Raw genomic sequence first — 27539 nt, forward strand, 5'->3', positions numbered from 1 at the left:
CCTGAGGCGCTGGAAGGGTCATCAGTTAGCAGTGACGGCCAGACGCCGAGAAGCCGCACGTCGTCGGTTAAATAACTATCGCTGCGATTGATAGTCTGCTTCTCAGACATTTTCATTATAACACGGCCAATTCATATTCCGTTCCTATGAAGACAATGCTACTTTAACTAAAGTTGCCCTAATCAGCAAAGACAACGTCAAACAAAGATGATATTATACGCTGGCAAGACGCACCGAAATTTATATAGTATTAGTATCATATTTTTTACAATCTGAATAGTTTAACCTTTTTACCTTTATTAGATATTGAGTTCTAATGAATAATTAATGAGAATTTAAAACCTTTTGCGCGGATCCACGAACGCCATACGAGTGGTGAATACGCCTTTTGTTAATGCTCTTCCAGTTTTGCTCGTAGCGCTACGCCGAAGCACGTAGAGGCTTGATAACACATGGACCTCACTCTCGCATAATGTCATCATTCCAAAAATCATTAAAATCGTTAAGAGTAGATAAATGTAAATAAATATTATAGACATGAGATAGGTACTAGGTGTTTTCTGAACCAATATGAATTAAGTATGTAGTAGGTCGATAAAAACGCGCCCTATAGGCTTGTAATCAGTTAATTTTGTTACAGAATCGACGATTTCCCCGCACACCATACTTTCATTACTTCCGCTCAAACGCGTCCCCCTCATAATATAGCTTAATTTAATCAAAATTTGCTTACGTTGCAGGCAATTTTGACCGCAATTTTCCACAGAAGAATTAACTCCTTTTATATATTAAAAACGTAAATTATTACCCTTTACGTGTTAATAGCATTTCTTGCTATAATTTGTTACTTACCTACTTTAATAGAGTCCGCCATTCCACTTTAAGACCTGTCGTTAAAATACACTACAAAACCTTTTAAGTCTTACTTATTTATATCGAACTCCTATTAGGTCCGTAACGTACGTCTTAAGCAGTGGTATTCATGTTACATTAGGGTATGCTGCAATAATAGTACATTACTACAGAGGCCGGGAAGGAAGGGGTTGCCGGCAGAATAGAATATACGGCCGAACGTAGTGAGGCCGGATAGTTATGAGGCCGACAACCCGTTTTCACGCCGATGTATGTATAGTGCTTTTCTCAAACCCGGCTACCATCCCCCCACACAGTCCTACCGCTCTAATGACATAGAGCCCAAGTCAGGTTCAAAAAAAAAAAAGTTTTTTCTAATAGGCGCATTGTCATAAACGAACCAAAAAGCAAATATTGCTAATAGTTTTTTTTAATGGCTGAATGCCATGATGCTGTGCCACAATTACATGTGAAATAGAAATTAAAAAACGGCCACTTCCCGGCCTAGGCCTGCAACTTTGTATGAAATTTCATTACAGACCTCTCGTCTAGCCGCGCCTGAAACGTAATACTTCCCAGCCTAATATAAAGAACGTAATATCAATATTACATAGCATGTTTGAGAAAAACAATATTACAGGGTTAAATTCGTATACAAAATTCATTTTATATGGCTTGCAAGTTTCATCATCATCATCATCATCATCATGTCAACCGATAGACGTCCACTGCTGGCCATAGGCCTCCCCCAAGGCTCCACCGAATTCCCGCGACCTTCACCAGGTCGTCGCTCCACCTCGTTGGAGGCCTACCGGCAGTTCGTCTTCCGGTACGCGGACGTCACTCCAGAACCTTCCGGCCCCACCGGCCATCAGTTCTGCGAGCAATGTGCCCCGCCCACTGCCACTTAAGGTTTGCAATTCTGCGAGATATGTCGGTGACCCTAGCTCTCTCCATTGCCCTTCAATACTAACAACTGCATTGCAAGTTTCGCCATGGTTTAATTAAAATTTAGATGCGACCAAACTTAACTATAAAAAAGGGGAAACCTTTTTTTCTCTACGAATATAAAGGAAAAATGTTTTTTTCACCACACTACTGTAAATACTCTCTTTGTACCTACTTCAAGCACCGATAAGAAAGTTGCATTTTATCCACATGTGTGGCAAAGTAATCTGATGCAAATTTTAAGTTGTTTACTGATGTTGGCTGATAGACTAGACTTTTAAGTGATGATTTTGAATGATACATATTTTTATGAATTTGAATGCGTTGGTGTGGTGAAGTTTTTGGTGTTTCACTCGGGAGCAAAGTTTGTTTAAACTTCTCTCTTTGAAACCCTTGCAGCGCTCAAGATTTCAGAATTTGGAATCTTTCGCTTGCCCGGATACATTGATATCCAGATATCAATATTAGCACGAGAGGTTAAACAACAACTTTGCCCTCTTGTAAAATAAATAGGTATTCTTTAATATGCTCGGAAATGTTTACAATAGCACGGGAAATTACTCATCAATTATAATCAAACTAAAAAAAAATACCAAAAATCATTATTGTACTGTTTAACATGGACGGGAGGCTGTACGAAAATTCATTAACGTATTGGTTTTTTGACTTTTAATAACATGTATTCAAGAAGCACTGGTGGCCTGGCGGTAAGAGCGTGCGACTTGCAATCCGGAGGTCGCGGGTTCAAACCCCGGCTCGTACCAATGAGTTTTTCGGAACTTATGTACAAAATATCATTTTATATTTACCAGTCGCTTTTCGGTGAAGGAAAACATCGTGAGGAAACCGGACTAATCCCAACAAGGCCTAGTGTCCTCTCTGGGTTGGAAGGTCAGATGGCAGTCGCTTTCGTAAAAACTAGTGCCTACGCCAATTCTTGGGATTAGTTGCCAAGCGGACCCCAGGCTACCATGAGCCGTGGCAAAAATGCCGGGACAACGCGAGGAAAATGAATGGCAAATGATTGAATAAATAAAATGTTTCCATGCAGCCATTGCTAGGTGATGCGCAAGATAAATTGCGCACGAAACATAAAATAACGTAACGTTTGATTGTACTTCCCATACATTTTCATACCCCGGGCTTATACCCGGTGTGGCCTGTAACACGAGCATAAAATTGAAATGTAGGCTGTACTGCTCTAACTGACCAACATTTGTTCAGCGACTTAAAAAAAACTTGTATTTTGATTTTTAGCATACTTTAAAGTTTATTTTAAGACGCAATGTATTGCGAATTTTGTTATGTTTATAGCTTGACAAGCAACGTCAATTACACTGATGAGAGCGTACATTGAAGGTAATATTTAGATTTCCTTAATTTTTTAGTCACTGAAGAAATGTTGGTCAGTGAGGAGTACAGCATACAGTTTAATTTTTTGCTAAGAGCCCGTTAACGGTTTTGGAGCAAAAATGTAAAATTGATAGATTTAGTCGTTGAAATTATACACATTTTGTTACGTAATATCTAAGTAACAAGTATTGGTTTCTATTAGCACGTCTTCTCATCTTGCCTTTTAATAATGAGGTCGCGAGCGTGCGTCACCGGTAATACATATATGAAGAGAAGGAGCAGTTTTCAAAAATGCATCAAAAATTATGGTGGTAAATTATACAAATTGATGTATAAGAACAATTTCAGCAAATGTTGTAGATCATTTAAGTATCAAAATAACGTTGAAATTAAGAGGATTTTAGTAATAAAGTAATTCCTAGAGAAACTTGATTTCGTCTAACTTTCATTTACACTACTTCAAAGTCATAATAACAAAAATGTAATCTGTAAAAGGTGGAGTACAGGATATGTGTAATACAAAATTACCATTTTTAGCCGTCGAAACTTTACAAAATTTGCAAATAAGACCGACAAAATCAGTGCTTTATGCGCGTTTACCTAAACGACCATCAGAAAAAAAATCTCTACTAATTTAGTGAGTCTGTTCTCAATAAATTGATCTGTAAAACGGCAAGATGAGAAGACGTGCTAACAGAAACCAGTACTTGGTTTTTCTATTAACGTATCAAAAGGTGTACAATTTCAGCAAATAAATCTATCAATTTTACATTATTGCGACTAAAATCGATAACGGGCTCTTAATTGATTGTTAAGGAGTATAAACTCCAATAAACTCCAAAAACAATGGAAACAGCCACTTAATTAAAGCCGCGTCTAAGACATAATCCGGTACAGCTATCATTTCAAGGGGTAGAATAGAGTGAGATAGGATGATCAATGACCTTGACCTTGTACATGTTTCGTGTAAATTCTGCTTAATAAAATCAAAGAATACACACATTTTTTTAAGGAGGTCTGTAATTGCATCAAGTGCCTTTAGTACTATGCCTTATGGGAAACGGCCGAAGAGATAGTTCAGATCCGGAAACCGCCACCACCTTTTAGTATGTTGTTGGGCATGGTATCGGATCTCCAAAACTGCCGGGAGACAGCGGCGCCGGCCATCTACTTCAGCGGAATGACGTCATCAAAATGACTCCCGCCTCGTTGCGAATATTGCATATTGCACCCAAACTATGCATTGTACAGTCGCCATCATATATATCGACGCGACCGAGGTGCTCACAAATATCTGAACACGCCTCTATTGTCAAGGCGTTAGAGTGCGTGTTCAGATATTATGAACACCTCGGCCGCTCCGATATATCTGATGGCGACTGTGCATACACGTGTGGGGTATTAAACGAAAGCGAATTAAATATTCTATATTTCATTTTTCCACTATGTACCAAAATATACAATAGTTTAAGAGCAAATTAAAAAGAAATCAAAATGATGAAAAAAAATCATCATCATCATCTTTAATGTTGTAGTACATTGCTTTAACGTCCGACTTTTGGTTCGGTTATAAAACCCAAATAATCGAATATTTTTTTACATCATTTTATTTCTTTGTAAATTGCTCTTAAACTATTGTATATTTTGGTACATAGTGTAGAAATGAAACATAGAATATTTAATTGGCTTTCATTTAATACCCTACACGTGTATGCATAGTTTGGGTGCAATATGCAATATTCGCAACGAGGCGGGAGTCATTTTGATGACGTCATTCCGCTGAAGTAGATGGCCGGCGCCGCTGTCTCCCGGCAGTTTTGTAAATCCAATACTATGCCAAATAACATACTAAAAGTTGAAAGCGGTTTCCGGATCTGAACTATTTCCCATAAGGCAGTGCACTACTTTAACTTAAAAGAAATCATAAGGAGGTAAATTGTTGCTGATATAGGTTCGATTCGAGTGATGATGCTTAAATAATTAATTATTTTATCTTATTTCTTCGCATGTTAGGCTGAATTTGTCTTTTCGGTCGGACAGCTTCACATCGACTGCGAGAAAATCGAATCTCATCCACGAATTGCCAACGGCCTCTGCAATAATGTATTACTTATGCCTAAAACTTACGTAGTTCTAATCTTCTAATAGCGCCCAAAAGAAAAGGATGACTATAGTTTTTTTTTGTTTTTATTTACTGACAATTTGGCTTGACCAACTCTCTCTTCTTCTTCTCTCAAAAACTCTTCTCAACTCTTTCTTCTTTGACTCTGAAACAACCAGCTGTTACTTACTACGGCTACTATTAAAATTGTGTTGCGAATGGAGGAGGAAATCACTAACAAGATTAACCTTACTAATCTTGTCAACCATATTTTAATAATTTAAAAACAACATGCTGCCCTTGTATAAATTAATTCCGCACCGCTGATTACGACCTCCGAATACGGCGAGAGAGTTCTATTATGGTAAAAATGCACCCCATTCGAGTACTTTATCCGTTTATCCGGGCGTCATTAAGGGTATGATCCGGTAGCGTGAGCGGATAACTTATGGTCGGTCATGGAATCTGCATATAAATAGGAAAGAGGTTCGTATCGAAGGGATTACTGAACTGAAGCAGCGCGGGCGCGGGCCAGGCGTAAAGGCTCGCTGCAATAATAGTACTTGTTACATTACTACAGAGGCCGTGAAGGGGTTGCCGACCGTATAGAATAGACGGCCGAACATCGTGAGGCCGGTAGTTATGAGGCCGGCAACCCCTTTTCACGCCCAGGTATTAAAGACTTCTAGTCTAGCCGAGCCGGAAACGTGATTTTTCGCAGCCTATTACATATAAGGAACATAATATCAATATTTCATTGCATGTTTGAGAAAAGTTATTTATAAGACCTCCTCCTCCTGTATTTGTGGCTCGGCACACAGTATACTAACAGTTTATTCCTGTTCAATTTACTCAAGTTACAAATAGTAACTAAATTTTAACGAAGGGAAAATAATGTAATATATTTATAGCAATAAATAAAATGTCTACAACATAAAATAGTATTACTATACACCCGCAACTTTGTAACTTAAATCAACTTTTTCATTGCAACAGCAATTTAAACTAACATTGCTTCGGAATGGTTCATCCGACGACGGTAAACCCTATCGGAGCCCACGAATGGTACGCGGTACACGTACGTACAATACTGATCCCTCTGTAATGGGACGTAACGTGTGCACCCCAGACCGGGAAAAAATAATTATAGGGCTGCTCAGCGTAAATTGGGTTTTGACGCATAGCGCACGTCACTATACATACTCGTATATCTCGGGTCGTAAGTTCAACTGTCACGGCTTTGTGGGAAAGAAACAAAGTAGCAAGAATACGAATGCTCCAATGCTTAGTAGTTTTTTTTATTGTTGATTAGATAGAAATGACATTACATATTCATTTCAAAAGCCTGCCTTTAAGACTGGGTCACCCGTCCTTAAATAAACAATTAATTTCTGTATAAAGCAGTATTTTAATATTGCTGTCCTACTTATTCCCCAATTTTTGATCTATGTGATATACATAGTTTTAAATTACTTACTTTTGAGTTTTTTGACTTATCATCTATACGGAAAAATGTGGCCACCATTTGCCGTTTAGTAGATAAAGCAATAACATTTCGAAATCAGTAGGACAACAATATTAATATGTATACTGTTTTATACAGAAATTTATTAGTTTATTAGAAAACACAATTTTCCTAATAAGGGTGCCACTGGACAGTCGACCCAGTATTTCTTTTTATTCATTTAAGTAGTGTCACGGTTTGGATCTAGACCACTAACTATAAGGAGCGGAATAAAAAACCTAGATTCGTGCAATAATAAATTTAATTAAAATATCAGAAGCTAACTTAAAGATTGAGATTTTGCGAATCTTTATTTCTAGTAGGGTCGTAGGTTATTCGTAAATTCACACAAATGGATCCTATCTACTTTGCGGTTAGGTACTCTCGCCTGTATGTGCCGTCAGTGGTGTGCGCGGGCGCTGTAACTGTGGCCGACTGTACTCAGGTGGCTGCCCGGGGCGAGAAGAAATGACCGTCTTCCGACCGGCGAGAGTAGTGTTGGTGGTAGGGTGGTTGCGGTGGATCCTCCACCCAAAATAGCAGCCCGAACTTTGGACCCCAATTTGGGGTTTACTATCCACTCGCGATAGTACGTATTTAACGTATTTGGACGTTAACTAAAAGCTTCGAGGAACGTAAGGGACGACAAAGTGAATATCGGTTACATTTTCCAAAAATGTGTCAGAGACCGATGTACCTACTGTGTGACGTGCGTTCTATCTCGAATGAAGATCGGGAATGGTCGCAGGACGATCCGCTAATAATGCAACTCATCATACGACAAACACAAGAACTTGTTTCCGTGAACTCTAAAATGTTGCATTTTAAATCTATCGGAGCGCTAAGACGGCGCCGACGAATACAAGTTGCATTTTTAAGTGTTTTATATAGTTTTAATTGTAAATAATAGCATGTAAAATTAGTTTTAAGTGGTATTTTTATTTCTTTTTGTAGTTAAATTTAATAATAATAGTTACGTGTAACGTATAACGTTACAGTAGGTATTTTGAATTTGTACTAACTCGACTGATAAATACCTATACAATATACAGACATTCGAATCCAACAAGGAACGAATGTAGATCGCATCACGGAAACGAACTCGCTAATATTTGCATACAAATGTTTGTCCCGCTGTCCCGCAGCAGCATCAGAGTCAATGATTTGAAATAACGCTCTAAACAGAAGGGTGTGATATCAGAAACTCTGTTTTCTTATTACATTACCATATCAAAGGATCACAAGACTGTGACCGCTACTCTCATCTGAGTAAAAGGCGCCAGCGCCAGGCGCGCCCTTCACAATTAAACCATGATAAATGGATCACGAAAAATCTAATCTAAATATTTAATCGAAAATTCCCCTACACAAGAGCGTTGAATGCACTTTTGTTTGATTGTGTGAGTGTGTGTGTGTGTGTGTGTGTGTGTGTGGTACTATGCATTTACAGAAGACTGCGAATATTCGGTAGTATCATTTGTAACAGAAGCTTTTTTTACATTTAACTGATTTTAAGACGCTCGCATCTTAATGCATGCATTCGTTTTTTTTATAAAGTGACCCAGAAATTAAGCTTGATGTTTTAAACTATCGCAATAAATTAAATTCGTTAATTTTAAGTTTTCCATTTCTTTGCATCCATCGGTCTGTCTGCCCGCTTAGCTTTTTTACAAAACTGTCCTTAAATAGCATAGGGCGTATGAACCGTAGAGTCACTCATGAATCAGTTAATCATGTGGTAAAGTGGTTAGTATCGTCAGATCGATCGCCGATTAGCATGTCATTAGAGTTCCATTTAAAAAATATTAAGCTTCACAGTGATAATATTTGTTATACGCGTAATCACGATTTTTGCAATGCTTTGGTTTGTTTAAACGAATCACATTCCTCAAACTTTTAAAAGTACTTTTAAACTTGACAGTGTTTAGTGGTTGGTCTGTGTGTTTCGCAAATATACATAATTACTTACACAGCGACACGGAAAGTGCACGGTGTCAATGTGTGCGTGTGCGTACTTGTAAACGGGGACTGCAAGTGCAGGAATGCATTCCCTAGTCGCCAGGGGAGGCGCCCTTCCGTTTCGATGCATGTTGTCCATTTGCCTTCACAAACTCTTATGTAAGCATTTAACAGAATATCTGCAATAGCAACAGAGCGTAAAGCAAAATAGAGTAGATATTTGAAAATCAAGCTTATGCAGATATGAGCTCAAAGAATCTGAGCAGCCGGAATAATATTTCTTTTCGACAAATATTCTAGTGTTAATACCACGCTAAAATGTGTAGACGCCCTCATTGTGTGCTTGCTGCATTGTGTTTTATTAGTCCCCGTTATTGGCCACGAAAAGGGTATTGGTTTGCTTAGCTGATATTAGTTTGATTGGAGTTCAGCCGCTGGATTAAGACATTAATCATGAAGCGGTGACAGTGTCCACTCGCTTTGTTAGCTGTGTCCGTCATGTCCGTGGGAATCTCATTTATATATTATGTGTCTGTACATAGTCTTTATTAAGCTGAGGACCTATCTGAGTCTCTAACACACGAAAATCTAAAAAAAATGTTTACGATAATGTACGTTTAGGTAAAACAGTTCCCTTTGTAGGAAGATTAAAAATATAATGTTCTTTATGGAGTTGATATCCTTTAAAAGGTCTAGGGGCGGATTCGAGGAACTCCCGTATAATTTCCTAATTCCGTTCCGTTCTATAGCGCGAATTTTATTGCGTTTCGGTTTCCCTAATGCTAAATTGCGACGTAAACTTCGTTTTCCTGACCCATTTAGTCGGATATTGTCGGGGAGGTACCGGTACCGACGCGTCTTATATTCTGATTCCTACAAACCCATTGTATCGTCCTTGTTCTAAATATCGGGTTGGATAGAGGCAGAATGTTTCCCTTGTTTGGGAACTCTACTAGCGCCATTAAAGAGGACTACCTTTTCCAAAAGCTATATTTGCTGCGCTGCGCCAGTAAAACATTTAAGACAGACAAACCGGGGTGCATAGCCTTGAGTCCAAAGTTCACGTTTACTGAAAGAATAAATGTAATACATAGGTATTTACGATACAAGTGCGAAAAATAGTTAATTCGCCACGAGTGGCGAATTTTAAAACACGACCGAAAAGAATGTTTTAAATCGACAGGAGTTGCGAATTCACACGTGTATCGTACAACGTTTTACAGTACACATGGCCCCTTAAATTTTCGACGTATATACTTACGTAATAAAAGAAATAAATAAATATTCTTTATTGCACCACAAAGAACAAAAATTTTACAACAGATGCGTGATGTGCTTATTATAGCACAGTGTGTCATAATAGAGCACCAAATGTGCTGTAAAATATGTTTTCACTTCTCATGCTCGTAAAGTTCGACTTTAAGTCGTGCGTAGACGACATAAAATTTTTAAGCTCTAGTGCATAAAGTAAAATCATCTATTTCGACCCTTATTGACTTAGCAATAAAGTCCAAAATCTGCCATACAAACTGCCAGTCCTGCCGGCCCGCTCCCGTTCGGCGTGCCCCGCGCCCCCGACCGGCCCGTATACATTATTTAGTCTTGAATAAATACGGTAAAATAACCTAAAATATTGAATATGTTTGTATATTTTACTCACAATCAAAGTGAAAAGCAGTGTATAGCTCAGGCATAAATGTCCATAAGGAAAGTAATGCCGTTTATTTATTATCCGCCTGGATATTAAATAATAGTAAAATGCTTCAGTGAAATTAATTCCTTTATGTAACGTCTATTATTAATTTCTTATTGAGTAAGATTGCATTTTTCGATTTTTATTTTCGAGTATGGGAGCCAATTTCATCAATATTAAACACAAACACGATTTTGGAGTTCGGCACATCAACAAATTTAGCGCAAAGGGGCTTGTGCCTTGGTTGCCTAATAACATGCTTACTTAAGTAAAATATGTTTATAATGTATAACTTGCTAAAACTCCGTAAAATACGCATTGTATGGCGCAAGGCGAACTTGAAAGTTGAATGGCTGGCTGGGGACCAAACGCCGCCTAAACGAGATTTAAGCTCTACTACGAGAATGTATACCAATGGCATGCCGAACCACGCAAAATGGAGGATTTCCGTACCTTGTTAGGTACGAAAAAAAAAACGTTTCTTGTAAATACGTGTCTTTACTTCTTCATATAATATACCTACTTACGTTTAGTAGCAAATGTATAAACAGGCTCTTACTCATATTTCTTGTCACACAGGCTGTAGTTAGTAATTAACAATCTGCGATAATTTAACTTTCTACCAACATATTACAATTCACAAAATACAGACCCCTGACAGAAAGACCGACAGACGAACGGTAAATTTAGTAAGTTGGTTATGAGGTTTCGTTTGGCGAAGTTCGGGTACATAACTGAACCCTGGTTCCTGAACTGGTTCGGCGTAGTCACTTGTAGTTTCGTTAAACATATAATATAAATGTATTCAAACCGAAAACACACTTAATTCATAAGTTCATAACAAACTTTGATTACATTCTGACTCAATTTTTTAACAGCCATCTAAACTTTGTGGTAATGAACAAAATTATTTAAGTTATTAAGTAGCTTAAACAACATAAAAAACCGGCCAAGTGCGAGTAGGACTCGCGTTCCAAAGGTCCCGTACATTACACAATTTTTAACAAAAAAAAAAATGGGAAAAGTGAATGTTTTTAAAAAACCGGAAAAGTGCGAGTCGGACTCGCCCACCGAGGGTTCCGTACTTTTTAGTAAGTATGCGTTTTTATAGCGGCAACAGAAATACATCATCTGTGAAAATTTCAACTGTCTAGCTGTCACGGTTCATGAGATACAGCCTGGTGACAGGCAGACGGACAGACGGACAGAGGAGTCTTAGTAATAGGGTCCCGTTTTTACCCTTTGGGTACGGAACCCTAAAAAGCCGTAGGTCGGATCAAAATTTTCTTATTTACCCCCCAAAAGTCCCTCAAAAGGCCCTCATGTTTAAAATTCATTTGTTTACGTTACATGTCCGCCTTTGGGACACAAACTTACACATGTGTACCAAATTTTACCTTAATTGGTCCAGTAGTTTCGGAGAAAATAGGCTGTGACAGACGGACAGACAAACAGACAGGGGAAAAAACTGAACCCTTATAGATCTTATAGTTCCAACCTAACCTAATCCAATATTCTGATAGCATTTCGTTTCTGAAAGGGTCACAGTTCTAACCTAACCTAACCCACTTTTCTGATAGCAGTTCGGTTCTGTGAGGATCGCAGTTCAAAAAAGTTCCACTTCATCAAATGTCACCTTTTTATGTAAATGCTGGATTTGTTGATGAAAATACAAAAACCACTATATGTATGCCTTTCACATTTGAGGAGTTCCCTCGGTTCCTTATGGATCCCATCATTAGAACTCGAGCTTGACGAAAATGTGTCTTTAAAACTTAACTTGCTTAACAAACATAAAAAAGAAGACAAATCGCTAAACGTGAACTAAGTATGCGTCATTAAAGAGTTCCATACTGATATTTCTGATCATCATCAGCAACTCCACTTCATCAAATGTCACTTTTTTAAATGGAAATGCTGGATTTGTTGATGAAAATACAAAAATCACTATATGTATGCCTTTCACATTTGAGGAGTTCTCTCGATTCCTCATGGATCCCATCATCAGAACTCGAGTTTGACAAAAATGCGTCTTAAAAACCTAACTTGCTTAACAAACATAACGAAGAGGACAAATCGCCAAACGTGAAGTATGCGTCATTGAAGAGTTCCGTTCTGATCATCATCAGCAGTTCCACTTCATCAAATGTCACTTTTTTAAATGTAAATGCTTGATTTGTTGATGAAAGTACTAAAATCACTATATGTATGCCTTTAACATTTGAGGAGTTCCCTCGATTCCTCATGGATCCCATCATCAGAACTGCGTGTTGACAAAAACGGGACCAATCTGTATGTATATACTTACAATCATAAAAATAATTTTCAAAATCGGTCCAGAAATGACGGAGTTATGCAAAACAAACATTTAAAAAGCAAAAAAAAAAAAACATACAACCGAATTGAGAACCTCCTCCTTTTGAAATCTTGAAGTCGGTTAAAAAGTTGTGTAAAATAAGCAAGTAAACAAATAACTATAATAGGAAAAAAAAGGTGTTTTTTGTTAGGCGGCATTTTTTGCCATACATAAAATTTGCACGCTACGGTCTACGGCGTAGCAATAAGGCTACAGCGTACAATATACAGTTTAAATAATATCCGGGGCCCATTTCTCGAACGGTATTACACTAATATTATTATTCCACGAACTATCGTCGTATGGGTTGCCATGACAACACACTAATAATATTAGACTAAACCCGTTCGAGAAATGCGCCCCTGTTCCTTTAAAAAATCAAAGTTCACTAACTAAATAGTACTAGAGACCCGTTGCGGCGTCAAAAGTTAGGTTGCCTGTCCATTGGAGCGGAGCGGTAAGCGGGGAAAAAATCCAGCAATAGAATTTCATTAAAATTACGGGACGGAAATTTTATGCCATTTAATCGGTGGATTTTTTCCTCGCTCATCGCTCCGCCACCTCGCTCCGCTCCTGTGGACAGGCAGCCTAAGACTGAACGCTTAATGAAATAAAAAAAAAACTCAAGAGCAATAAAAATGGGTACACAAAGTATCCTATCAAAACATTACATGTAAAAAAATTCATAAAAACGGGTACAGTGTATGTATACGTAGGGGAGAGTGGGGCAAGACGGGGCTTTTCGAGATATTCTCTTTCTCGCTCTCACTTATGGGTGTGGCGCACCACGATCGCGGTGCGGTAGTCTGTTACGGCTTTTACACACGATCGCACATACGCCGCACCGCACCAAGGTCGCGGACCGATGCGGAAAATTGGCTGACCGTTTACCTTAAAGATCCGACATCATGTATCATCCTCATAAGAACAATCCTCGCCGTAGTCGCCGTACGTGCTTTTTGAAGTAAATAAAGATGCTTTTCTCCACCGTTTTGTATGGTTTATGATGGGCTACAAATTCTGTCCCTCACTGGCGCACGCGGTAGGCCACTAACATTACCGACATCAGAATATAAGTACATCAGAATCTAATGTGTTGTCTATTATTTAAAACATAATTTACTCCAGTGGCGATTTGTAAATCTATTTCGGCTACCAACATCTCATCTGTTACGGGCAGATACACAGCAATTGTTTGACAGACAAATTGTAGTACAATCGGTAATACTTAACTCGATTTGCACTAACCAATGCCTTGCCACAACAACGCATGGACAAAAACTTAAGAATATTTTTAGATTTTTCCTCCACTTTATCTTAGTATTTTTTTGGGTAAATTCCTAAAGGAGCCTAAGATGAAAGGGATCAAGTAAACTAATCACATAACTAGGCATGCACTCGTTTTTAGGTTTCCGTACCCAAAGGGTAAAAACGGGACCCTATTACTAAAACTTCGCTGTCTGTCTGTCTGTCCGTCTGTCACCAGGCTGTATCTCATGAACCGTGATAGCTAGACAGTTGAAAATTTTCACAGACGATGTAGTTCTGTTGCGCTATAACAACAAATACTAAAAACAGAATAAAATAAATATTTAAGTGGGGCTCCCATACAGCAAACGTGATTTTTTTGCTGATTTTTTGCGTAATGGTACGGAACCATTTGTGCGCGAGTCCGACTCGCATTTGGCCGGTTTTTTATTAAAGCGGCTGACCTTCTGATCTGACCTTCCAGTCCAGAGGAAAGGTAGGCCTTATTGAGGTTAGTCTTGTTAAAGTAGGACTTTTCATAATCGAAGAGAATAATTGCATAAAGTGCAGGCAACTCATTGGTACGATCCGAGGTTTGAACCTCCGATAACCTCCGATTTACAAGCCATCATATACCCATATACCAATAACCATATTTGTTGTTCTGTAAGACAACGGTGTGTATGCGTTTCTGTAGTTTAGTGCACTGCCTTATGGGAATATATTTCAGATACGGAAACCGCTTTCAACTTTTAGTATGTTGTTGGGCATGGTACTGGGTCTCCCAAACTACCGGGAGACAGCGGCACCGGCCATCTACTTCAGCGGAATGACGTCATCAAAATGACTCCCGCCTCGGTGCGAATATTGCATATTGCACCGAAACTATGCATTGCACATACACGTGTGGGGTATTAAATAATAGCCAATTAAATATTCTATATTCCGTTTCTACACAATGGACCAAAATATACAATAGTTTAGGAGAAATTTAAAAATAAATCAAAATGATAAAAAAAAATCGATTATTTGGGTTTTTCGACCAAGCCAAAAGTCGGACGTTAAAGTAATGTACTACAACATTAAAGATGATGTCTCAAGCCATACACTGATACCAACAAAATCAAAATCAGACCAAAAATGTGAAAAATTATGCATGAAAATGTAGGTATTTGCTAGAACAAATGCATTCAAATTAAAAAAAAAAAAAAACGAAATTGGTCTTTTTCAGGTTAATCTGTATAAACTTCTAGTATGTTATTAGCAATATAAAAAGTATCATAAAACTGCTGGGAGACAATCTCTATGGTGCCTGAGTGACAAATAATGGAGTCATACATGTGACCACTGCCGAAATTTGCAAAATCTAAATTATAACTCTACCATGAGTCATACATACACGTGTGCTATATTAAACGAAAGGCTATTAAATACATTATTTTATAAATAATGTATTAACGAATCATAATATATTTAATAACCTTTCGTCTGATGTAGCACACGTGTATATATGACTCATGGTATAGTTATAATTTAGATTTTGCCAATTTCGGCAGTGGTCACATGTATGACGCCATTATTTGTCACTCAGGCACTATAAAGATTGTCTCCCAGCAGTTTTATGATCCTTTTTTATATTGCTAATAACATACTAGAAGCTTATGCGGATTATCCCGAAAATGACCAATTTCGATTTTTTTTACTTTAATGCATTTGTTCTAGCAAATACCTACATTTTGATGCATAATTTTCACATTTTTGGCCTGACTTTGATTATTTTGATTTCAGTGTATGGCTTGAGCCATCAGCTTTAATTTTGTAGTACATTACTTTACGTTCGACTTTTGGTTTGATTGAAAAACCCAAATAATCGTTTTTTTTTATCATTTTGATTTATTTTTAAATTTCTCCTAAACTATTGTATATACACCTATACAATATTGTATTGTACATAGTGTATTAATGAAATATATAATATTTTATTGGCTTTCGTTTAATACCCCACACGTGTATGTGCAATGCATAGTTTGGGTGCAAAATGCAATATTAGCAACGAGGCGGGAGTCATTTTGATGACGTCATTCCGCTGAAGTAGATGGCCGGCGCCGCTGTCTCCCGGTAGTTTTGGAGACCCAGTAACAACATACTTATATAATATATATTTGGTATCGGTTTCCGGATCTGAACTATCTCTTCGACTGTTTCCCATAAGGCATAGTACTAGTTGGTCGACAACACGATGCGGCGGCGGCACGTCGGTCGACGTAAAAACTGCCTTCCGCCCCGGTTTACGTCTGAGTGAAATACGTGAACGTCGAAACAAAGACACGTTACGTGCGCTCGTGTTGAATTTCACATGAAAGTATTCGCCGACAACTGTTTCATGCGATTGAAAATGCGGAATTTATTATCGATAGCAAATATTGGAGCTGCGTGGCAGAGTTGATTGATACCAACGTTGGATTTTGTTTTGCAAGTATTGTACCTAAATACATTTGATTGAAAATAGATCCTTTTGAATATAGCATCCTATTGTAAAATATATCATGAAAACACATAAGAGAGCTTAACACAAACCTACTAATTGTTCACTTTTGTTGTGACTACTTACTTCCTGAAAATAACAAAATAATATAAACCAGAATTTTGGAAAACATAGTAAATATTTATTACAGGTCGATTAGAATCGATCATGATTTCTTAATCCATAATATGTTATCAGGTAACGTGTTACCTATATCGTTCGGTCACAACGACACACGTTCGCTAGTTACACACAACGGTGTCTTTAAATGTGAAAATGTGCCATTAAAGTAGTTAACGTTCGTTTATCGCGCGGCATCATCCAGTGCGAGTAAATAACGGTTCCATTAGTGGAAGTAACTAAATGTATCGTCAGTCCCAGCGGCGCGCGGCACGGTGGCCCGGCCGAGTGGCGAGTTTGTAATTAGATAACAATCGAGCTCGGCTACATACAATACATGCTGGCGTTTGATTCCGCCGGTAGCTAACTTCGTTGGGTCTGCTATGTCCTATAAAAAACATCGCATGATACTGCAAACATTTTTAATAATATCTGCAACCCATAGATGTTTACGATATAAGTACGATGTTCCATAACCTTCAACATATGGATATACATTTTAAGTGTAAATAATAATACTGTGTAATTAGTTACCTGTCAGTTGACTATGATTTGTGTGGTGTGAATTCATTATAATGTGATTTGACAATAATGACTAGCCCTAGGCGAACTAAAAAAAGTGGTGCCCAGTGTCCAATTCCGAGCTTAGATTGGGATTCGTCTTCAACTGACACAGGCACCATCAAGAGGAGGTCGTCGTGCCCAGAAAGTTCGCGAAGGGGCCTTGTGCGCACCCGCGACCCTATCCTCGAGGTGGAGTCTCCTTCGGACTCCGGGAGTGGCTCGGCCCGCAGCATCGCCGGCAGCGACGCCTCTGACCAACTTCTACACGTCGAAGAAAGAATATCGTGCATCATCAATGAAAACAGATCATCCAAGAGCAATTCCGAATCCTCTGACATAGATATAGTTATCGACCATATTCTCTCCAATCCAATTGAAAATGACTTATTTACAATTGCTCAAAATGAACCGTTCATGTGTGATCGAAGCAAAACTTTTATTAAGGTACAAGAATCCTTGCCTACTAAAGAAGCAGGCGCGGCGACTACTGTTGAATCAGGTCATGCTGATAAGAAAAATCGAGAGAAAAAGCTCAGGACTCCAGCACCAATTAGAAAACTTAAGTCATTAGACGTTGTCAAAAATACCTCAAAATCGCCCAAGGAGACTTTCAAAACTGATCAAAAATGTAGTGTTTTACCTGTTTATAAAAGTACTATACAAAGTCCAGAAGTAGATTTAAGTTCTAACAGTACAAAAAAGAAAGTTGTTTCTAAATTAAAACTACCTTTTTCACCAGCGAGAGCCATGGAAAAGCCAAAAATAAACTTCTTCCATAGTAAAGGAAATCTACAGGATAAATCGTCTCCGCTCTTGTCATCCCCTGTACGAAGAACCATATCCAATGAATACGTTCGTTTAAAGTTTACAAACGACACAGTGGTGAGGCGAACTATAGACGGGAAATCAGTTCCGAAAATCACTCCTAAAATACAATCTATAATACCCGAAAGCCCAGTCGATAGCGAAGATCCTTTTCTAAATCTGAGTCCAAATAAGAAATACACCGTGACTGTAAATAACAGAGTGAGATGCGATAAAGATAACTATGTAATATTCGATCCCACCACTGGATTCAAACCAGAAGAGCATTCCAAGTCACGTGTTTCTGTAAAGTCTCCTACCGGTGAAAAGTCCCGAATACCGCTCAAGTCACCATCGGGTGAAGGGCGGGTTGTTGCTCGCAAATCAGTGAACATTAGTGATAGCGATAGTGGCATCCTGTCCCCCAATTCGCCAGTGGAGACCAGTGAGGAAACACCGGCACACTACGCGAACGCTGCAGCTTTCAGCGAGACAGCCAAGCGATGCGCAGCGGATCTCGACATCAAGATCTTGGACCCTGGACTCGCCGAGAAAGCTGTCGAACAAATTAAGGTGAGTAATGTATTTTAGTTGGGTTGAGTTTAAACAAATTAAAACTGCCAACTCTAAAGGCGAGTCGAGAAATAACATTGCTTCTCTTTTTGTCGATAATTTAGCTGCCGTTCGCGGGCGTCATTTTTCATGTCAGCATGCTACGACGCCCGCTCTGTTACCCGTTGAGTATAATATATATATTATATACGAGTACCTCTTCTTGCGAGCTTTGCACTTCATAACTACTAAATTTCCACTGCATAGTACAGTCCAAGTACAGTCCGATTTATTTTATTGAGTTTTGTGTGAAAAACAGGTAGGTAGACAACAGGTACTACGTCTTACGGTCCGTCTAAGCTAACTCTGCACCGACTTTGACAGAACAAAGTGTGGAGTGCCAATTCAACCGTCATACTCGTATCTTCATAGGAAATTGACGTTTATGGTATCAGTGCCCACTTATTTATGTTTAGTATTATGGAGTGTTAAAAATTCAATGTATTATGAAAAAAAATTCATCTAGGGCCGAAATCCAGAGAGCAATATGTCGAGAACGTTTGTATAAAATAATAAGCACTAATGTATTCTTTTAATAATTTAATATGGACTTTAAAATCATCTCTCTTGAGGTACTAGGTACCCAACTATTCCTGTCAACATCTACGTAACGTGATAAGTTATAACCGATCACTACTTTCATCTTATATGCAACTTCATTTACATTCCCTTTTAGGGTTCCGTATCCAAAGGGTAAAAACGGGACCCTATTACTAACACTCACTATCACTGTCCGTCTGTCTGTCACCAGGCGAACGAACCGTGATAGCTAGACAGTTGAAATTTTCACAGATGATGTATTTCTGTTGCCGCTATAACAATAAATACTAATAAAAAGTACGGAACCCTCAGTGGGCGAGTCAGACTAGCAGTTTTCCGGTTTTTTATTTTTTTATTTGCACTTAGTACAAAATAACTTTTTCGACATATTATATTTGACTGCTCCATAATGAAAGGTATTAAAATACGAGTGTGGGTTTTATGAATCAAACTGAAAGCGAGTGCTTTAATGCCTAATTATAGTAGTTATTTACCTACCGTTACTTACACAAGAAAGAAAATATTTACCTAGAGTAGACAGCGCCACCTGTTGTTGAGAGGAACAAACTGAAACCACTGTTTCGCGGGTGAAACGGTGCAGTTACTCAGATGTTCAGCTATTCGTCGCTAGAGGGCGTACTTGTAGCATTCGTCTCATTGTCGTGTGATAATGAAAATAATGATATAGGCAAACTTATACCAAAATATAATAGTTAGCTATAAGCATTATTAAGAAGCAATCGCGCAGTTATTTTCGAATAGGCTCATTAAGTCAAAATAATTGCGGAGTGTGTTATACAGATGTAGCTTCACATTAGAACCTATTAGTGAATCCCTAGGTGCGTGTGTAATTACAATTCTGTAAATCTCTATACATATAACAGAGCTTAGTCGTCTATTATAGATACTAGTCAATTTAGTACTTATGTGTCTGCTAATAAAATAGCCCACATAGACGTGTATTTTATTAAGGTAGACAATTTTGAAGTTATTCAATAATCTAGACGAAAATTAACCAATCGGTTGTTGCCGAAACCAATGCGCCTAAATTTTGAACAAATAAATAAATACAGATAATAGTTCCTTAAAGACCTTATCGTTTATTATGGGTATTATTATAAAATCTGGTCTAACTGTTGACATGTGTATTATTTTCTAAGTATTTGGTATTACTATGGTCTAAGGGTATATGATCTGGGGATATTTTTAAGCGATATCTGATATAAGGTTTTTTTTAATTTACGGACTTTATGACGCTTTCAATACCATCTAGCAAATATGAATTGGCCAAGCCTATCGAGCTTAATTTGAGACTATTTCACCGACTCCTTGGTACGATCAAAGAGGATAAAGCGGTACTGTCATAGTAAATTTTGTAACTACAGTAAAATCACTGCCATCTATCGACACACTTTAAAACTAAAAATTAAGATTTATAAAAATACGATAAGATGTATTTAAATATGGATAAATGATTTTTTTATTTGTATTAATTATTTTTATATGATTTTGACCCATATTCTTTCACAGATATGCATTAAAATTATTAAATAACAAACGAAACCGTCAACGCCCTCTATACGAGAGTAGGCCAAAGGTAGTGGCGCTATCTGATCGAGAATCAAATTTTCTTGATTTTAGAGGCACGTTTTTTCCTTAGACTGTATCCATCTATTACGGAGTTATATCTATCTTTGGTACGATTTAAAGAAACAAAAGGTTAATATGATGCTAAAGCATGTTGTCTAAGTGTCCTATTCATGAGTGCTCAATTGAGCATCCACAGAATAAATGCGGTGATTTTTTTTTTACATAAAAACGACCACTTACGCAACATTTTGGATTCCCGTCAATATCAGACGCAAGCGGAATGAGGGATCTCTGGCAGCTAAAAGCATCTACCAAAATCCAAAGCCTAACGGACATTCATGGCGTTCAACCATGGCAAGAGCAGGTCGATAAAAACGCTCCATGATAGTTATATTGGATACCAAAGTCGGAGTTGTCGTAACTATATAATATAAATATGTCATATTATCTAATAGGTCACCATGCACAGATCCAAAACTTTTTTTAAACTAAAAGAAATGATTATGCTATGGCCAGATGTTTCGCTTTACGAATCATGTGTAATTGCTGTTTACATAGTACGATTTTTTTTCTGTAGGTAATATCGTCTTGTTCGCAAACCGCAAATTTTCTTGTAGTATTTGTCCTCAATTGTTATTGTTACTCGAAAGGATTGGGTAAATTTTGTCCAAACCATATGTCGATATTGTCGACCACTTTACGTCGATTTCCCAGGACAAAATGTGTACCTTATTAAAGCACTAATTAAACACATGTGTAATTTTTAAATAAAAATATAATACAAAAAATCGGCTAAGTAAAGTTGTACCTATAATTAACGTCAAGCGTTAGTCGATTCTGAGGAAAAAAAACTTGCAAAAAAAGTGTGATCGCGGCACCCCTGGGGCGCTTGGCAGGCTCGCACTTGGCCGATGTTTTTAGAATAATATGAATAATTACAACAAACAGCTTGTTTCCGTAATAATTAGATACCTTAGTATCTTTTAACCTTTTTCAACTAAAAATAAATCTCTACATTTCAGGTTAAAGTTAAAACTACTTATAGAGGCTTATCTCTTTTTGTAAGCTGTTAGAGAATGGTAGACACTTTGGTGTGTAGATACTTTTGACGCGGATTCAGATCCTTTACTTTGTATGCTTATTGTTCAGTACTCCTTGAACACAAAATAAACACACAGCGTGCAAATGTCGCCAACCAATACACGAGCACCTACAGGCTTCAGAATGCGTTCGTGCTCTTATTTGTAATTTAATGTGCAATCGCTAGTCGATGCAAGTCGGGGGCCTGATTACAAATGTGACGTGGGTGGAATGTCATCGTAGGTTACCTAGCCGACGGGACGTCCTACCAAGAGCTGACGGTTTAACAATTAATTTTATTCTATTTTCAATGAAAACTCACTTGCCCTATCAGAAATATCAGATTCTCGGCAAATATTACCTTCCTAGACGTTTGCTTAGAACACCTTATTATTATTATTTGAAACTCGTTTAAGTATTGATATAAAAACAAAAGTATAATTATCCGGTTTATTTTATATACATTGTTTTGTAATATTTGGAAATATCCATATTGATTGTGTTCAAAAAACACATGATAACTATTTATTTATATTAGTCGTAAATGAGTTTTAAAATTATGTAAATAAAACCGATTAGCGATGGCAAAGATAGATATAACTCCGTAATAGATGGATAGTCTAAGGAAAAAACGTGCCTCGAAAATCACGAAAATTTGATTCTCGATCAGATGGCGCCACTACCTTTGGCCTACTCTCGTATAGAGGGCGTTGACCGTATCGTTTGTTATTTAACAATTTTAACGCATATCTGTGAAAGAACATGGGTCAAAATCATATAAAAATAATTAATGCAAATAAAAAAAATCATTTATCCATATTTAAATACATCTTATCGTATTTTTATAAATCTTAATTTTTAGTTTTAAAGTGTGTCGATTGATGGCAGTGATTTTACTGTGGTTACAAAATTTACTATGACAGTACCGCTCTATCCTATTATATCCTCTTTGGCGATGGCTAGAAAAGACGTCACTCGGTAACAAGATGTATGAGAAACTAATACAGACCCACCCTGAAATTGAAGGGGTTGGAAACTAATGGGTTCTTAAAATAATACGTATTAATAATATCTTTTGTGAGTTTTATGTTATTTTAAAACCAACATAGATACACAAACATACAACATTAACATTGACTTCACAGATCTTGTATCGTCAGGGGGCGCCACAAGCCTTCGGGAAATTGTCATATACTTGGAAATTTCTACCCATCCCACCGTGACCGGATAGCCGAGCGGTTCATTCACCTGTCCGGTAAAGGAGGTACGCTGGTTCGATTCCAGCTCTGGACACTGGCTTTGGTCATTTTTTCATTCGTATATGACATTTATTTCAGTTTATCTTGTATCGTGTTTATTCGTATTAGATTATTTTAAACCGGGTCACTCACGTATTATTAAGTCGAATAGCTCGACATGTTTCGGTCCAATTTACGTGTTTATTCGTGTATATATTGTAGACCAGAGTATAATTGTGATAGGTGATAGCCAGAATTTTTGGCTCAACTTGTCCTTCACATCCGATTTAAATTATTTACCTACCTACTGCTGTAATAAATTAATCTAGAATTTCATCAGCATCATACTAGCTCGTAATTTGTAACTCACGAGGTTTTAACGTTAAAGGAACCAACTATTTTTATTTCATAAACTACTTATATCTTATGATATGAAAAGCGGATTGAATATACTATTTAATGTACACTTCTTCTTGTCCTAAGCCTTATCCCATCATCTGGGGTCGGCTCTCCTTGTCTGCATTTTCCACTGTTCCCGGTTTTGGGCTACGGTGTTGTCTATTCCTATCTCTTTTAGGTCCTTCTGGACCGTCGTCAACCAGGTGGCGGGCCGTCTTCCGGCGCCTCGCGCTGTCGTGGGTATGCTCAGGGCAGCTCGTACCATATGGTCTTCAGGGCGGCGGAGTACATGTCCATACCATCGTAGGCGGCGTTCTTTAACCTTGTCGATTATGGGCGCGATCTTATAACTCCCTCTGCTGTGGATATTCCGTACTTTGTCCAGCAGTGTGACACCCGCTGACCAGCGTAACATGCGCATTTCTGTCGTGTGCAGCTTAGACAGCTGCTGTTTATTGGATGCCCAACACTCGGTACCATATAGTATAGCGGGTCTTATTGCTGTTTTATAAAGTTTTCCCTTGAGTTTGATGGGCATCTTCTTGTCACACATTACGCCTGAATACTATTTAATGTACACGGTGGCTGAAAAATAAGTGCATTCTCGTTGCCAGGGAGGTTTTGGGATTATACTGAGCAACTTTTACTATGGGACCAATCCCGAATCGGAATTTTTTTTTGGCTATTTCGTACATTTTGGCTAGTCCATTTTCTATGGGAGGGTACTGTTATTTCGCGATTTCGTGGTTGTTCCCATAGTAAAAGTTAATGATAATTTAATCATGTTATTTAGTTATCGTTCATTCCGCTCGTGCTTGTGACGTAAATGTACTGGCGCGCGGGCGAGACGCACGATAACTAAATAACATGATTCAAATATGATTCTGATGTCAGTGTGCGTTCGAATTGGCCTGTAATTCGTGTAAATAGCGCAGATATTCCTCGATGGCCCCCTAGACGCGGAAATGTAAGCAGACGGACATTTTATCAGTGCATTTGCAAGAATTGTTCCGGACTTGTTTCGGGGTATCTGCTTGTGTACGTACTAACGAGCGCTCTGGGGCGCCGCGGGCACTCACTGCTGGTATAGAATCACCATGGATTTAGAAAGAATGGATGTTACGTTACTAGGCGCAACCACATGCGTAAGAAAGTATATTATTCGTAAACAATCCGGGCTCATAATTATAAAATATATTAAGAGGAATCAATAGCTTTGCGATCCTAACGAAATAACGATTCTTTTTCTATGAAATTTCCATTTCGGGAGAAAACGGTTTCCACTAACTAAATCTTAACAAATCACTGATTTTGACGTCGATCGCTTCAGCATAATACATTCTAGGTTTATAGGTTTAAATAAAATAAAAAAATGTATTGAATATTTTGAAAAAAGGAAACCTAATATAAACCTACTTTTTCATTGTGTCAATAACGTATTAAAAAATCATGGAGAATGGAAAATATTTAGAAGTGGAATAACATTTTCTCTTTTTGTATGGACGAGTACAGTCGCCATCAGATATATCGGAGCGGCCAAGGTGTTCAAAATATCTGAAAACGCACTCTAACGCCTTGACAATAGAGGCGTATTCAGATATTTGTGAGGGCCTCGGCCGCTCCGATATATCTGATGGCGACTGTACGTGGTATACTTCCCTCTTAATTCATATTCCCTCCCTCCCTCCCTCCCCCCCTCCTCCTCCTTCCCTCTTATTATGCCAGTCTCATGGAACTTCTATTATTAAAATTCGGGTGCAATGTAAGTTGGACTCGCTCTCCGTGGTGGTAATGTCAGTGGAGTCAGCATATCAAAATTTAGCATATCACGTTTTAATTGGAGTTCCATTGCATTTATTATCATTACAACCAGTTTTCTTTTTCTTGACACCAGTCGCCGTTGTTACTAAAATACAGCCTTTTATAACTATAATGATTAATACTATCGAATGAATTCGGAGTTATCGGTTCCGATACTGATTGAGCAAGGTGGGTAAAGCCATTTTCTATCCATAGCCTTGTAGTCAACTTTCAAGAAAACGCATACAAAACTGAACTTTCCGAACAAGTCAGTTAAAAAAATCAGTAGAATTATTTTTTCACCTCAGCAGCTGGAACAAGCCTACTTTCGTCACTCCCTGGAGTGAGGAGAGTGCGACTTTCCTCACTCCAGGGAGTGAAACAAAGTATCTTTTTAATTTAGTGAAGGCCATGAACTGCCGTTTTTTTTTTGTTTCTCGGTATTATTCTGTGTAATTCGAAATACATTTATAATTTTAATATGTTCTCACTACTGAGGTGAAAAATTATACGTGCAACACGAGAGCAAAGTTATTTTACATCTCGTGTTTTATAGTCCCTCGCTACGCTCAAGATTCTAACTTATTTATTTATTTATTTATTTAATCTTTATTGCACAAAAGAAAATACAATCGTACAAAAGGCGGACTTAATGCTATGAGGCATTCTCTACCAGTCAACCTTCGGGCAAAGCAGATAATTTGTAGGCGGTGCAACATAGTGATTACATATATATATACAAGTATAGTTAAATAATGGACAGGCATAGACATACATACATATATCTGTATATATAATATTCATATAAATACATACAATATACATACATACAAATACATAAGATATCAGATGAAACTTTCAAAACAGAAACACTAAGAATTCATCGTTCTGCCAGCAAAGTACTCACGTAAGGATTTTTTAAATGCAAATCTATTCGGACACTGTCTAATTTTAACAGGGAGACTATTCCAAAGGCGAGCTGCCTGAATAGAGAAAGAATAGGACATGAAACCTGTTCGGTGAGATGGTATGGACAAAGAAAGGTTGCCAGTAGAGCGAAGTTGACGGACACGAGAAACACCATAGTAGTAACTTGTTCAAGAGCTCTTCATTTAAGTCTGGATAACACACATCACCGTAGTCAATTATGGGTAGGATTAATGTCTGTGCTAATAATATTTTTGTTTTAACGGGTAAAAAGTGTTTAAGTCTGTTAAGGGCATGTAGAGATCCAGTGACTTTTCGGCAAATTTCAGCTACCTGTATCTTCCAACTCAGGGTGCTGTCTAAATAGACGCCTAGGTCTTTTACACTCTGGCTGTAAGGAATCGGAGTGCCATTAAAATATACGGGGGGTGTAGAATCTATTTTCGCGAGCTGGCGTTCGCTACCTATGACAATGGCCTGACACTTAGACGGATTGACAAACAGACCGAACTTCTCAGACCATCGCTGGATATGTAAGAGGTCTAGATTTAATTTGTCAACAGTAGCAGCTAGGTCAGTAACGCTACAATGGTCATAGAGTTGCAGGTCGTCGGCGTAAAGATGGTACGAGCAGCGAAGGTCAGGAGTAATAAAATTAATAAATATGGAGAACAGTAGTGGTGAAAGGATACCTCCTTGAGGCACGCCAGTGGCTAGGTCACACCATTCCGACAAAGCGCGATCAACTCGTACCGCTTGCTGACGTCCGCAAATGGATAACTTAGAATTATTCGCTTCCCTCGTGATCCAATTATAGAATCTTTCGCTTTCTCGGGACTCAAAATAAACACTCGGAAGAAAAACCAACTTTCCTCTCTTGTTGGACAAATAACTATACTACACTACTTTTAAAACAAAACTCTTCCACCTGCAAGCTGCGTTGTCTGCTATCCATCTGCAAACACTTCAGTCGTGGAGGGCCCTCAGAGTAAGCGGCTGAGCGCCACGCATCCTCCGTTTACCCCTTAATCAAATGTTTTAGCACTTCATTTTCAGTACGAAAGCGGTGAATGCGGTAGAGTTTTATATGGAAAATTAGGCATCTACTGAATTGTAGTAAATTCTATTTTATTAAGGTAAATGGTAATTATTAGTGATCGTTTTGCATAAACAACACGTAACACGTTTTGCGTAACAATATCTTTCTGTAAATAAAATGATTCATAAGAAATCATCATCTTCCTAGCGTTATCCGGTTTTTTACTACGTCTCATGGGCGCATCGAGTCCGCTTTGACAATTAATAATCAAATCGGAAACAATGTTTA

At 38.0% G+C, this 27539-nt stretch overlaps 1 protein-coding gene and 1 long non-coding RNA gene across 5 annotated transcripts in view; one reads left to right on the forward strand and one right to left on the reverse strand.

The window, feature by feature from the left end:
* Positions 1-27539, reverse strand: part of LOC134753986 (uncharacterized) — a 174932-nt gene that overhangs the window by 72029 nt on the left and 75364 nt on the right. The gene's annotated exons all lie outside the window — the stretch shown is intronic.
* LOC134753937 (protein sickie) overlaps positions 1-27539 on the forward strand; it is a 292384-nt gene that overhangs the window by 23231 nt on the left and 241614 nt on the right. For 2 of the 4 annotated variants that reach the window (XM_063689917.1, XM_063689918.1), the window contains exon 1: positions 17221-18599. The exons of 1 other annotated variant lie outside the window; for it this stretch is intronic. In XM_063689917.1, coding sequence (XP_063545987.1) covers positions 17250-18599 — 1350 coding nt within the window. In that variant the 5' untranslated portion in view covers positions 17221-17249. Of the gene's footprint in view, positions 1-17220; positions 18600-27539 lie in introns of those variants that run through there. One more of the 4 variants, XM_063689919.1, reaches the window with a different exon arrangement.

The sequence above is a fragment of the Cydia strobilella genome, chromosome Z (assembly GCF_947568885.1).
Source record: "Cydia strobilella chromosome Z, ilCydStro3.1, whole genome shotgun sequence".
Lineage (NCBI taxonomy): Eukaryota > Metazoa > Arthropoda > Insecta > Lepidoptera > Tortricidae > Cydia > Cydia strobilella.